The sequence below is a fragment of the Chelonoidis abingdonii genome, chromosome 8 (assembly GCF_003597395.2).
Source record: "Chelonoidis abingdonii isolate Lonesome George chromosome 8, CheloAbing_2.0, whole genome shotgun sequence".
NCBI lineage: Eukaryota > Metazoa > Chordata > Testudines > Testudinidae > Chelonoidis > Chelonoidis abingdonii.
In genome coordinates, this window is record NC_133776.1 from 67,461,581 (window position 1) to 67,474,282 (window position 12,702).

At 45.4% G+C, this 12,702-nt stretch overlaps 1 protein-coding gene and 1 long non-coding RNA gene across 6 annotated transcripts in view; one reads left to right on the forward strand and one right to left on the reverse strand.

Annotated features, from left to right (window-relative positions):
- Positions 1-1,602: 1,602 nt before the first annotated feature.
- PCDH19 (protocadherin 19) overlaps positions 1,603-12,702 on the forward strand; it is a 106,297-nt gene continuing 95,197 nt past the window's right edge. For all 5 annotated transcript variants that reach the window (XM_032772152.2, XM_032772153.2, XM_075068729.1 and 2 more), the window contains exons 1-2: positions 1,603-4,512; positions 7,843-8,170. In XM_032772152.2, the coding sequence (XP_032628043.1) occupies positions 2,378-4,512; positions 7,843-8,170 (2,463 nt within the window). In that variant the 5' untranslated portion in view covers positions 1,603-2,377. The remainder of the gene's footprint in view (positions 4,513-7,842; positions 8,171-12,702) is intronic.
- LOC116819996 (uncharacterized) overlaps positions 6,627-12,702 on the reverse strand; it is a 33,085-nt gene continuing 27,009 nt past the window's right edge. The window contains exon 3 of the long non-coding RNA XR_004372526.2: positions 6,627-7,857. This is a non-coding gene — a long non-coding RNA (uncharacterized LOC116819996). The remainder of the gene's footprint in view (positions 7,858-12,702) is intronic.

Consider the following 12,702-nt stretch of genomic DNA (forward strand, 5'->3'; position numbering starts at 1 on the left):
CCAAAAAATAGAAACACAGACAGACTCTTGTTCTCTGACTCAGCTCCCAGCCTACACTATTTAATTTACAAGCCTCCTGTCAGTTTCATTGATTAAAGATTCAGTCTGTTGGAAAGCTAGTCATGGAAGACTTTAAACACCCCTCCTTTCTATTCGGAGACCCTAATTATCAGGCAGAGACAATGCAAGAAAAGGCCTTCTCCTGACAGTGTAACATTCATTATGGCCAGCTGATCTCAATTCAATGCACATTCCCATGTTTTTGGATTAAAGCCATTTTGTTGTTGTTGTGCAACATCAATATTTGATGTGTTGGGCCTGAGAGAGATGTGTCAAAGCCAATGGCAACACAAGAGATCTTGTGTCATATGTTGTTATATTTGTATTCACCACGTTTAGCCTTTTTGGGGTGAATTTTGTTTGTAAATGAAAGGTAATGCGTTGAAATAATGTCAACGAGAAAAATGTTGTGGCAATCATGCTTTCCCCTTCAAAAATAATAATGCATGATATGCAGTCAATATCTTAGATGAGCAAAGCCAGAGCTCAAACACTGCGGGTGGCTCTACTATTTAAAGAGGAAAAAGCCTCGCTGTGTTTTGCCTCCAGCTTATTGCCAAACGCCTCATAATATGAAAGGTGCATTTCAAAGTTGGGGGCTGCAGGGCGAAGAGAAGGAACCGTCCCAACATTTAAATCCATTGGCAACCAGACAAAACACATTGATAGATAAAGCCCTGGTCGAAAGGGATTGAAAGCAAGGAAACAGCCCGATCCTCGCTGCATCCCTGGCCCAGAAGGAAGCTGCGAAGGGCTCGAACTGCCCTGCCCGCTCTTAGGTACCACTCCGTAAGTTTCTCCAGCTGCCTCCCTCCCCTTGCTCCGCTTTGGCCCCTCCCCTGGGTCAGGAACGCGGTTCCATGGCCGCTGATTGGCTGCAGCCCAGCGTAGCTCAGGTCCGGAGCCGGGCCCTTTCTCCAGACGGTGTGGTAGCCAGGAGTTTGCAGCAGCAGCAGCCGCAGCGGCGGCGAGCGAGGTGGAGCGGAGCAGTGAGAAAGCCAAGTCACCCAGCGCTCTAGCACACGCGTGGCACCGCTGGGGTAGGCTTGCCCCAGGCACCAGCACCCCCGCCGCCGGCTCTGCAGCAGCCGCGGCTCCTCAGACTTTGGGAGGCTCGGATTTGCTGAAGAACTTAAATAAAAAGCTCTTCACTCGTCCACGGCGTCATTTCTGCAGGTTGGGCACACACACGCGGCCAGCCAAGCACGGCCCCCGCATAGCTCTTTCCCTCCCCCCGGCGTGCGTCCAGCCACGATTCAGTGACTATGAGCTTGCAAGTGAAACTTTCTCGGAGCGAGCTGTATTTCCCCTGCCCATTCGCAAACCCGATGAATGCGAGATAATAATGGAGAGGAAAAAGGCTGTCTGCGAGCTCAGCACGCCAGCGCTCTGATTCACCGCGGAGCAGCCCGCACCTGCTGTAAGCGCCTTGGACTTTGCCTAGCCAACCTATTGCTCCTACTTTCCCCGGGCGAGCCGAAGGAAGAGGAGGAGAAGTGGGACAAGTAGCCCGTTGCAGCTGCTGTAAGAACTTGCGTGGCGGACACGGTGTGAATGACTAGCTCGGGTTTCTAAAGGCGAGCGTGACTTTCCACTGCTCGCTCTATGACTCTCAGAGATGACACAGCCTTCTCCATCTCCAGCCCAGGGAAGTGGCTCCGCGGGAGGGTCCTGAGGAGCCCCCACCCCCAAAATCCGACTCTTATTTTGCAGACGCTCCCCTCTTTTCAGGCTGTGACTTATGATCGGACAAGGCTCCCCCCACCCTTGCACGTTTGCAGCCGCACTTTCACAGCAGCCTCTGTCTCGGTGTCTGCTTGCTTGTATTTTTTTTAAATAGGATTTTATTTTTAGTGCAATAACCACGAGGATGCGTTTAAAGTGCGCCTGGTCTCTGCAATGAGGTCTGTGTTGGGTTTTTTTTCCGGAAGGGGGGAGATATTGCGCATGCCAGGTGCAGATAAATCCAGATTCCCGCATATATTGACTGCTTTGTGATTTTTTTAAGATCTCTCTATAAAAGACATTTTTTTTATAACTTCTGACTTGCATGCACATCGATGGGCGGAAAGCGCAGTTGATTTTATTGGGGTGATCGATGCTAACTTTGATAAAGAGGTGACACTGACTGCCGGGGGAAGCAGACGAGCTGAGTGTGTCTCTAGACGATTTTTGCCTCTGATTTTACCCTGTTTTAAAAGAAACCCCAGACAGCCAAGCACCAAAACAACACCCCCGCCCCCGCGAGCCTGTTCCAGCCGGGCTATCAACAGGTAGCCGGGAGGGAAGCTGGGCGCCAGGTGTACGGAACCGGGAGATGGATATTCTCCCCGTCCTGCTCGCCTTGCTGTGGACCGGGGCAGGAGCCCTGATTAACCTGAAGTACTCGGTGGAGGAGGAGCAGCGCGCCGGCACGGTGATCGCGAACATCGGTAAGGACGCCCCGGAGGCTGGCTTCGTGCTGGACCCCCGCCAGCCCACCGCCTTCCGGGTGGTCTCCAACTCGGCCCCGCACCTGGTGGACATCAGCCCGGGCTCGGGCTTGCTGGTGACCAAGCAGAAGATCGACCGGGACCTGCTGTGCCGCCAGAGCCCCAAGTGCGTGATCTCGCTGGAGGTGATGTCCAGCTCCATGGAGATCTGTGTGATCAAACTGGAGATCAAGGACCTGAACGACAACGCGCCCAGCTTCCCCACCGACCAGATCGAGCTGGAGATCTCGGAGACGGCCAGCCCGGGCACGCGGGTGCCGCTGGAGAGCGCCTACGACCCGGACTCAGGCAGCTTCGGCGTGCAGAGCTACGAGCTCACCCCCAACGACCTCTTCGGGCTGGAGACCAAGACGCGCGGCGACGGCTCCCGCTTCGCCGAGCTGGTGGTGGAGCGCAGCCTGGACCGCGAGACGCAGTCCCACTACAGCTACCTGCTCACGGCGCTGGACGGCGGCGACCCGCCCAACTTCGGCACGGTGGAGCTCAGCATCCGGGTCATTGACTCCAACGACAACAACCCGCTCTTCGAGGAGCCGGCCTACGCCGTCAGCGTGCCCGAGAACGCGCCGCCCGGCACGCCCCTGCTCCGCCTCAACGCCTCCGACCCGGACGAGGGCACCAACGGGCAGGTGCTCTACTCCTTCCACAGCTACGTGTCCGAGCGGGCGCGCCAGCTCTTCCACCTGGACCCCCAGAGCGGCCTGCTCAGCGTCAGCGGCGCCGTGGACTACGAGGAGGGCCACAGCTACGAGCTGGACGTGCAGGCCAAGGACCTGGGGCCCAACTCCATCCCGGCCCACTGCAAGGTGACGGTCAGCGTGCAGGATGCCAACGACAACCCGCCTCTCATCAACCTGCTCTCGGTCAACAGCGAGTTGGTGGAGGTGAGCGAGAGCGCGCCGCCCGGCTACGTCATCGCCTTGGTGCGGGTCTCCGACCGTGACTCCGGGGCCAACGGGCGGGTGCAGTGCAAGCTGCTGGGCAACGTGCCCTTCCGCCTGCAGGAGTACGAGAGCTTCTCCACCATCCTGGTGGACGGGCGGCTGGACCGGGAGCAGAGGGACCAGTACAACCTCACCATCCAGGCCAGGGACAACGGGGTGCCCTCCCTGCAGGCCACCAAGTCCTTCACCGTCAAGATCACTGATGAGAACGACAACCACCCCCACTTCTCCAAGCCCTACTACCAGGTCATTGTGCAGGAGAACAACACCCCCGGGGCCTACCTCCTGTCTGTCTCTGCCAGGGACCCTGACCTGGGCCTTAATGGCAGCGTTTCCTATCAGATCGTGCCCTCCCAAGTCCGGGACATGCCTGTCTTCACTTACGTCTCCATCAACCCCAACTCTGGGGACATCTATGCCTTGAGGTCCTTCAATCACGAGCAGACCAAGGCCTTCGAGTTCAAGGTCTTGGCTAAAGACGGGGGCAGCCCGTCCCTGCAGAGCAATGCTACCGTCAGAGTGATCGTCCTGGATGTCAACGACAACACCCCTGTGATAACTGCCCCAGCGCTGGTCAATGGGACTGCAGAAGTGTACATCCCTAGGAATGCCGGGGTTGGCTACTTAGTGACAGTGATCAAGGCAGATGACTATGATGAAGGGGAGAATGGAAGACTGTCCTATGAAATGGCAGATGGGGATAGAGGGTTTTTTGAAATAGATCAGTTCAATGGAGAGATAAGGACCACCAGAGCATTTGGGGAGAATGCAAAGACTACTTATGAACTGATTGTGGTGGCACATGATCATGGAAAAACATCACTCTCAGCTTCTGCCTTGATTTTGATATACCTATCCCCAGCTCTCGATGCCCAGGAATCCATAGGATCTGTTAACTTGTCACTGATTTTCATTATTGCCCTGGGTTCTATTGCCGCCATTCTTTTTGTCACCATGATCTTTGTTGCAGTCAAGTGTAAAAGGGATAACAAGGAAATAAGGACATACAACTGCAGGTAATGTGAACTTGTTTCTTTGTACCATGCAATATGTGCTTTGATTTTTTTTTTGCCAATCTAAATTACTTTTTGATGTGTTTTAAACCCACAGGTGTATTGCACTTACTTTAGGAGCAAGAATGAGGGTTCATGATATTATGTTGCTTTAAAAAAAACAAAACAAGAAACATCTATGGAAATTTTCTTAAAATTACTCTGGGAGAAGTGTTTTTGAAAAAAATATTCCAATCTGAATAAGTGTGTTTTGACAATCTGTCCTAATATAAATTTTATTATGCATTCTGTAGCAGAACAAACCAGTCTGTCTTAAATCATCATAGCTATTTCCTGTGAGTTTAGGGGGGAAAAACGTACAGATCCAATTATTACCAAAAGAGAGATCCCGTGATTTTAGATTTCAGGAGAGAACTGTGTTTCATATTGTTGCACTCACTCTTGGGTGAGCAGTACCATCCTGGTTGTAAAGCAAGGTTGGATTTTTGAAGCACTGAGCAGCTGAAAAGTAAAAAACACAAGGTGAGGAGAGCTGTCATAGGTGGTCACAGCACTGAGTCAACACATAGGATAGCAAGTCCACACCTACAGTAGTAGTTGGCATTGGTGGGCTTTGCTTTAAGGTTCCTTTGCATGGTGTTTGCATCCTGTCCCCACCAGAGGATGTCACTATGGGCATTTTTTATGTGTTGGTTTTCTTCAGGAGTGGTGGTTGTAAAAGGAAAGTGGAAGCTGGGAGAACTCACTATGAAAGAAATCAGGGTTCAGCTAGAATTCACTAAGTGGAGCAAATGCCCTTAAAGCTCTTTCTTTCATGTAAAAGAACTATTGTGCATGTATGTTTCAGGATGCAGCTCTTACAAGCAAAAATAAATCCAAAGGAATAGAGGGAAAAGAGTCATTTCCTTGAATAAACCCAATTCCTTGTGAAAATGTGATGGTTGATTTAGTTCTTATTAGTTGTTTTAATGATCATATTTACAACTCTGCATGATCTTGCAATGCACGATCACAAGTCCAAAATGAGGAATGGTAGGTCATAGCACCTTAGCTGCTATGAAAGCCTAATATTTGAAATTGGGTCCCCTGAATAGGTAACAGCCATGCGATTATTGTCTCTTTTACTATTCTCTGTGTTACACAAGTTAGTAGACAAATGCTAACCACACATGAATATCAATCAGATGCCATAAAGGAGCAGCTGCAATGCCTCATAAATGGTTTAATCCTGTTACTAGTGAAATAGCCATGACTCCTTCATTCCTTCAGCACTGAATCTTTCAGATGGAAGGAATGGAAATTAATTTTGATCTACCTTTGTAACATACAATTGCCTGTGGCAATTTTATAGTGCAGAAGAATGTGCAGTCTTTAAAGTTTTATTTACAGAGATATAATAACGGAGAGTTCAGTTTTTATATCCTGTTTTCACAACATAAAGCACGTTTATAAGCCCTTTTGCTGGATGGGGAAAAATCATCTGCAAGTAAAGTACTGTATGTGCCATATTATGGGATGCCTAGCTTTAAGTGAGAGCTAATATACTGGATTTCTTGCCAGTTTGGTCCATTAAACAAGAATAGGATCTGAATGTCTAAAATCAAATCATGGTGGTGCCCCTAACAACTTCATACATAGGACCAGGAGGCTTAATGTGTTTTAGGGATTAATAAAGTGCAGTTTAAAGAAAATAATTGGTCAATAGAGAAAGGACGTCAAAATGAATGCTGTGAGAATTGGAATTTTACATTGCCAAACTTAAAACATTGAGGTAAACAAAACAATTAAAACTCTGTCAAGTGTTGTTAGACTAGCCTGCGTGCATACAGATCTTTTGCACAACCAAAATCTCCTGAATTCCTTTAATTTATTGACAAGCACAATGGATTGAACATTCTATTATCAGTGTCGATCTGATCAAGCAAAGTCAGCTGCAGAGGCGCAAAGAAGTACTGTATAGGTTTAGCTGTGTATTTGATCATCGTGCGTCCCCATATGTGCGTTTTGTGTATCTGTTTAGGCTTGTCTTTTCTTTCTTATTTTTTCAAGGTGCCTATCAACATCTGCAGGAGGTTTTTCATAAAATTAGTTAATTTATGAGGTATATAAAAAAGCTGTTTGATTTGGTATCTTTTTTTTTTTTTTTTTTTTTCCCCTGTTGGGGCATTAGCTTTGTATGGCAAGAATGCTTGTACAGTATTTACCTTTCTAGATAAACCTGTTACTTATTCTTCCTATTATCTCTTAATTGCAATTATTGGATTCCAAAAAACCCATCTTTATCATAATATGAAAAGTAACAAACTCCACACTTGTGAATGTATATTTCTGGTTATGGTAGTAGTTTAACATAATTCCTTTGAGAAGTATTGTGCTGTCTGGCATCTTGTATGCAAATCTATATGGCGTTTGATATTGGTACACGGTCCTCTGTGTCAAAAAAGAACCACAGTTACTTCAGAGATAATGGCGAGTGCAATCATATTTTTCATTATTTTTTCCTGTAATTTAATGATGACTTTCTTCCTTTGGTATTTTTTAAGAGGAAAAAGACCCACGTCCTGTATCAGTTCGTTCTTTCAGCAGGTACGAAGCAAAGGGGAAAGAGAGGCATAGAGAAACAAGCTGATGTAAGAAGAGGTCAGAAGGCTAGTTTCTCTTTGAAAACACCATTTTTGCTCTGCAGTTTCTGGAAGAAAAACATTTCTCAGGAAGTGGAGAAGGGTATGGGGGGAAGGAGAGAAGAAAGGTTCAAGAGAAGATTAAAAGTTATCAAATGCTGCCAAGAAAGAGTGTAAATAAAAGCAACCTGGAAACATTTTGTTATCCAAACAGCCTTTGGAGTGTGGTGGGATAAGTGTGCAAGATAAGAATATTGTGGAATTTGCTTTATTTACTGCTAAGATCTGGAGGAAAACCTCTAGTCATGCTGGTTTTTGATTTACATGAACTAAACACTTTTAAAATCCTTATTACACATGAAAATTAATTCAGGTACCCTTTTCAGTTCATGGATCTTAACATTTCCATTTTTTCTTTTCTGCAGGCTGAACTTTAATTGCTGATATTTAGTTACCAGGAATATAAACACCAAACAAAACATGGATGGAATTTTCCCTTCCCTTTCTTTTTATGCGTGACCTGTAAACTTCATACATATGAAAACAAGTTAAAAATCATATATTGCCATAGGATTCAAAACATAACATAATCTTCATGAATAAGAAGTCTGTGTTGAGATGGGGCTAAGCCTTCTGGGTTTCTTAATATTTATCAAGCAGGACACAGTTCAGGATTCTGTTAGATACTCATTTTGCTTCTTCTGTCCCACAGAATTGCAGAGTACTCCTATGGGCATCAAAAGAAATCAAGCAAGAAGAAAAAAATCAGCAAGAATGATATCCGGCTGGTACCACGGGATGTAGAGGAGACAGATAAAATGAATGTGGTGAGCTGCTCTTCCCTTACTTCATCTCTCAACTATTTCGACTATCATCAGCAGACCTTGCCACTGGGCTGCCGCAGATCTGAAAGTACCTTTCTCAGTGTGGAGAATCAGAACACTAGGAACACAGGCTCCAACCATGTTTATCCCCACACCTTCACCGGGCAGAGTCCCCAGCAACCAGATCTGATTATCAATGGAATGCCATTGCCAGAGGTGAGTGTGACCAGAACTTCTACAAAGTTTGGGAGGCTGAATCTAAGCAGTTTGACAACGTCCCTAGCAGCAAATAAAAGTTTGGTGTATAGAACTTCGTGTATAAAGGAAATGTGTCTTGTTGCAAGTCCTGCCTCCAGACTGTATAGTATCTGCTTCCAGAAAGAGGTGGATATTAATGTAAATATACGTAGATATAACGCATTTTAATTTTTGCAGAGTGTTATACTCCATGCATCTGTTAGTGTTGCCATTGTAGTCTCTGGCCTTTAAGCACTGCAAAAGCCGCTGCTCGAACACAGGAAGCAACCGTATTTAATGCATGCTCTGCATGGATGTTCAGATACCATGGTGACGAGCATAGTATGAATATCTAGCGGTTAAGTTACGAGTTGGATATAGAAGTCTGAAGTCACCTAAATCTGTCTAATGGAAAAGAACCAGCCACTGTAGTAATCACTGACTTCAAATATGGGCAAAGTCCTGCAACTCTTACTCATGTGAGTAATTCTTGCTCATCACATTTAGTCCCAGTGAAGTCAGCAGGACTGTTAACACCAGTAATGATGGCAGGGGTCAGGCCCATGCTGTGCTAATAGTGTTGGTGGAGTGTTGTTTTTTCTTTTCATGCCAATTTCATACATTTTAGCTTTAACGGGATGACTCTTAAGGAAACATCAGATTAGTCAATAGTTAAATTCTTAAATAGGTCTTTGAAGGTTTTTTAATCTTTATATGTGGCCGTTGGTACTATAGCAGGAATACACAGTGCCTCAGTATTTTCACTTTTTAAATTAGGCAGGTGAAGTTCTAACCTCTCACCTCACTATTTGTTGTTAATTAGTGGTGACCATTGAAATAGGTGATGGATGGTGTCTTCCTAAATATGAAGAAATGAGGCAAGGTGTCTGTGGCCCTGGTCATACTCACTGACTTCCTCTAATTCTGTCAGGTGTTTTCTGTACATCATGGGCATTATTTACTGTTGCTTGTTTGTTTCTCTTTGAATTGTTGTTTGGTATTAAACAAAACAATCAAAGGTTTGTCATGTTTCCTACTTTAAACAGAATAACAAAGCAGATAAAGCAGCTAAAATATTTATGGCTTACTCTAATCTGCTCTCAATACACCAGGGTAAATGCAAAATGAGTCCACTGAAGACAGTGGAGGTGCTCCAGATTTATACCTTTTTATCTACCCAGCGATTAAACACCCAGGGCTTGGCCTAGGTCATCTGACTTGGGATCACAGGACTCAAACTACGAGGCCATAAAGTTGCAGTGTGGCTGTTTAGTTTTGGGCTGGAGCCTTGGTGCTGGGACTCTTCACTCTCATGATGGGTCCCAGAGTTCGGGCTCCAGCCCAAGCCCAAACATCTACACTGCAATTTTACAGCTCCACGAGCCCGAGCCATCTGACCTGGGCCAGTTGCAGGTGTTTAATTGCTGTGTAGATATGCAGCAAGAGCACAGTTTTGCCCTTAGTGTGTGGTTGCAGGCCTATTTTAAAGCAGTTGGTGTCTGTGGGCCTGATCCTGCAGTGCCCATGTTGTCAAAATTCCCACTGAATTCACTGTTTAATGTTGTTATAGCTGTGTTGGTCCCAGGATATTAGGGGAAAAAGGGTGGATGAGGTAATATCTTTTATTGGAGCAGCTTCGGTCAGTGAGAGAGACAAGCTTTTGAGCCACACAGTTCAAGGTTTAGGAAAGGTACTCAAAAGTGTATTGCCTTAAATACAAGGTGGAACAGGTTGTTTAGTATGAGTAGTGAAAACACATTTTAAGGTCCATTCAAAGTGAAGTGACCCATTAGCACTTCTGCAGTCATAGGACAAAAATGGTGAGATTAGTGAGTTAGATTGTTGTATTAAGCCATAAATCCAGTGTTTCTATTCAGACTATGATCTTTAGTGTCTAGCAAAGTTCTGAACTTAAGCTCCCCATCTCGTCTTTTGAAGGTGTTGTGCAGCTTTCTTTTGAGGACAAGGACTGAGAGGTCAGATATGGAAAGATCGTTTTTTTGAAAAATGTTTACCTTGAGGTTATATGGTGTTCCTGTCTTTTGTCATGTGTCTGCGTGAGTGTCTGGTTTCACCCCCATGGTTGCTATGGAGGCATTTAGTGCATTGGATGGTGTACAGCACATATTGCATTAGGCATGTGTAGAACCTAAGGCTCTTGAAAGGTGTGTTGTGTGGGGTATTGATCATTGTAGCAGTGGAGATATGTCTGTAGGTTTTGTTGTTATGGCAGGGTCTGGTGCTACTTTGAGTTGTTGAGGTATGTGGGGAGATTGCTTCTGATGACGATGAGCTAGGCGAGGTTGGGGGGTTGTTTGAAGACCAGAGGAATTCACTAGTGTTTTAGCCTCCATATGCATTGCATAATTACGTCCTTTAAAGGGTAGCTTTTGGTGGTCCCTGAATAGGGATATAATCTTTTGGTCTTGATCTATTATGGAGTCCCTAGGTAAAATCCAGGTATAGAGTTTTAAAGGAGGAATTTAGTTTGTAATTAAAAGGTGACTCTTAGTTGTTTTCTAGGTCTTTCAGAGATCATCTGCTTTTACCCCTGCTTGCATTCCACATCTGTCCTGCCATAGCAGCTCCAGACTTGTTACATGTTGTCTTATGGTTTTGCCTTTTTCAAGGTTACCCACTTAGATGCACTGAGACAACTTCTGCATCAGTGCACAAGCACGCAGAGCCAGTACTGAATATAACAGCCTGTAGCGGCCAGGGCTGAGAGAGTGTCTAAATGCAATTAGGAGGGTACAGCTGAAGTAATAGAGCACTGTTCCACAGAATTAAAGCTCAATTTAACCTCTGGTATAGGTATAAAAGCTGTAATCAAGTGTCTTGGCTATATCTGAATGGCATTGACTTGTATAATTTACTGTATTGGCTAGGTCTAGACTAGGAAATCAGGTTGGTATAACTGTCGCTCAGGGGTGTGAGTTTTTCACACCCAGGAGTGATGCAGTTAAGCAGACCTAACCCACGGTGTAGAAAGTGCTAAGATGACAGGTGAATCTCCCATTGGCATAGCTGCCACCTCTTGGGGAGGTGAAGTACCTATGCTGATGGCAGAAGCTCTCACATGGACACAGATAGCGTCTTCACTGAAGCACTACAGTGACACAATTGTAGCGATGCAGCTGTGCTGCTGCAGCCATTTAAGTGTAGCCTTGCCTAGATACAGATACAGACCTGAGGCAGAACCCCTGATCTAAATGCCCTCATTCTTTAGGAGCATTTGGATCAGTATCTAGATCTGAACTCTCTTTGGCTCAGGCTTGTCTTTGGTTACCTATGCTAGGGAAATTGATCATACAACCATCTTTGAACCCTCAACTCAGGTGGGCTTGAGAAAAGGTGAAGAATTCCAGAATTTGTTAATATTAAGGCCCCATCAAGATTCAGGCTCATCTGAGCACTGCATGTAATTTTGAGGGGTAGAGTGTCCGAGAGTTCAGTTTGTACTTTTTTTTGTTTTCAAGGTTGTGTGCAAGCAAAGGCTTTTAGTATTCCGGGGGGCAGTGTCACATGAATAATTCCTGCCTTAATGGATGGGAGAATATCGGTTGGAGGAGGGTCTCAGAAGTGTTATTGGCTGCTGCTGCCTATCTAAAGGCATTGGTATTCCAGAGCATTGTAGGAGCCTCCCATGCAGTTTCTATATATAGGGCAGTTGAGCAACACTGTGAGTGCTCTGAGGTCATGATTCAGTACTACAGACTAAATTCAGTCATAAAATCCATCACATGTTGGTATTAACTAGAACTGTCTATGGGCAGCTGGAGGTCTGCAGTTTTGGGGAAGAGGAAAATTATCAAGGGATACGACATAGCTCAGCTAATAAAGTTAGTAGACGTACTCAACCAGAATACATTTATGTACAAATTTCTCCCCAATGCAGCTGCATTACAGCTAAGCTTTGGATCCAGCTGTGTGTGAATCTCTCCAAAGAAGCCTCAACTCTATTAACTCTGTTTTTTTTCTGTTAGGGAGGCAGGACACAGGCAGAAGGGAATGGCATTTCCCTACATTTCTTGTCCCTAACTTGAGTCCTTCTGTCACTTCTTATAAGCTTAATGTATTAGAAGGCACTGAAACATGGAGTGTTGAAATGAATTTTATTGTATTAACAAATGAAATGTTTCTCTCCCCTGCTTTAGTGTCAGCTTAAAATGTAGTATGCCAGCAGTTAAACTGGAACTGCATAAGGGGCAGTTACAAGATTTTCACAGTTCTATTAAGAATACAAGAAGCACTTTCACGGGGTGAGCTCAGAAAGTCTTATCCAAAGCCCATTGAAATAAGTGGGAGACTTTCCATTGACTACACTGATCAGGCCTTGCACAAATCCAGCTCTGAGAGTGTCTCTCCACCAAGGCATTGTCTATTTTGTTTGTGTCCTAATTTATATCCCTTGAGGAGAGGGAATAGTCTGTGCACCTCAGTTGCAATGCTGAGGGTGTTGAATGTTCTCCACACTGCATGCCATGCCTTCATATGAAATGTAGGTTTAG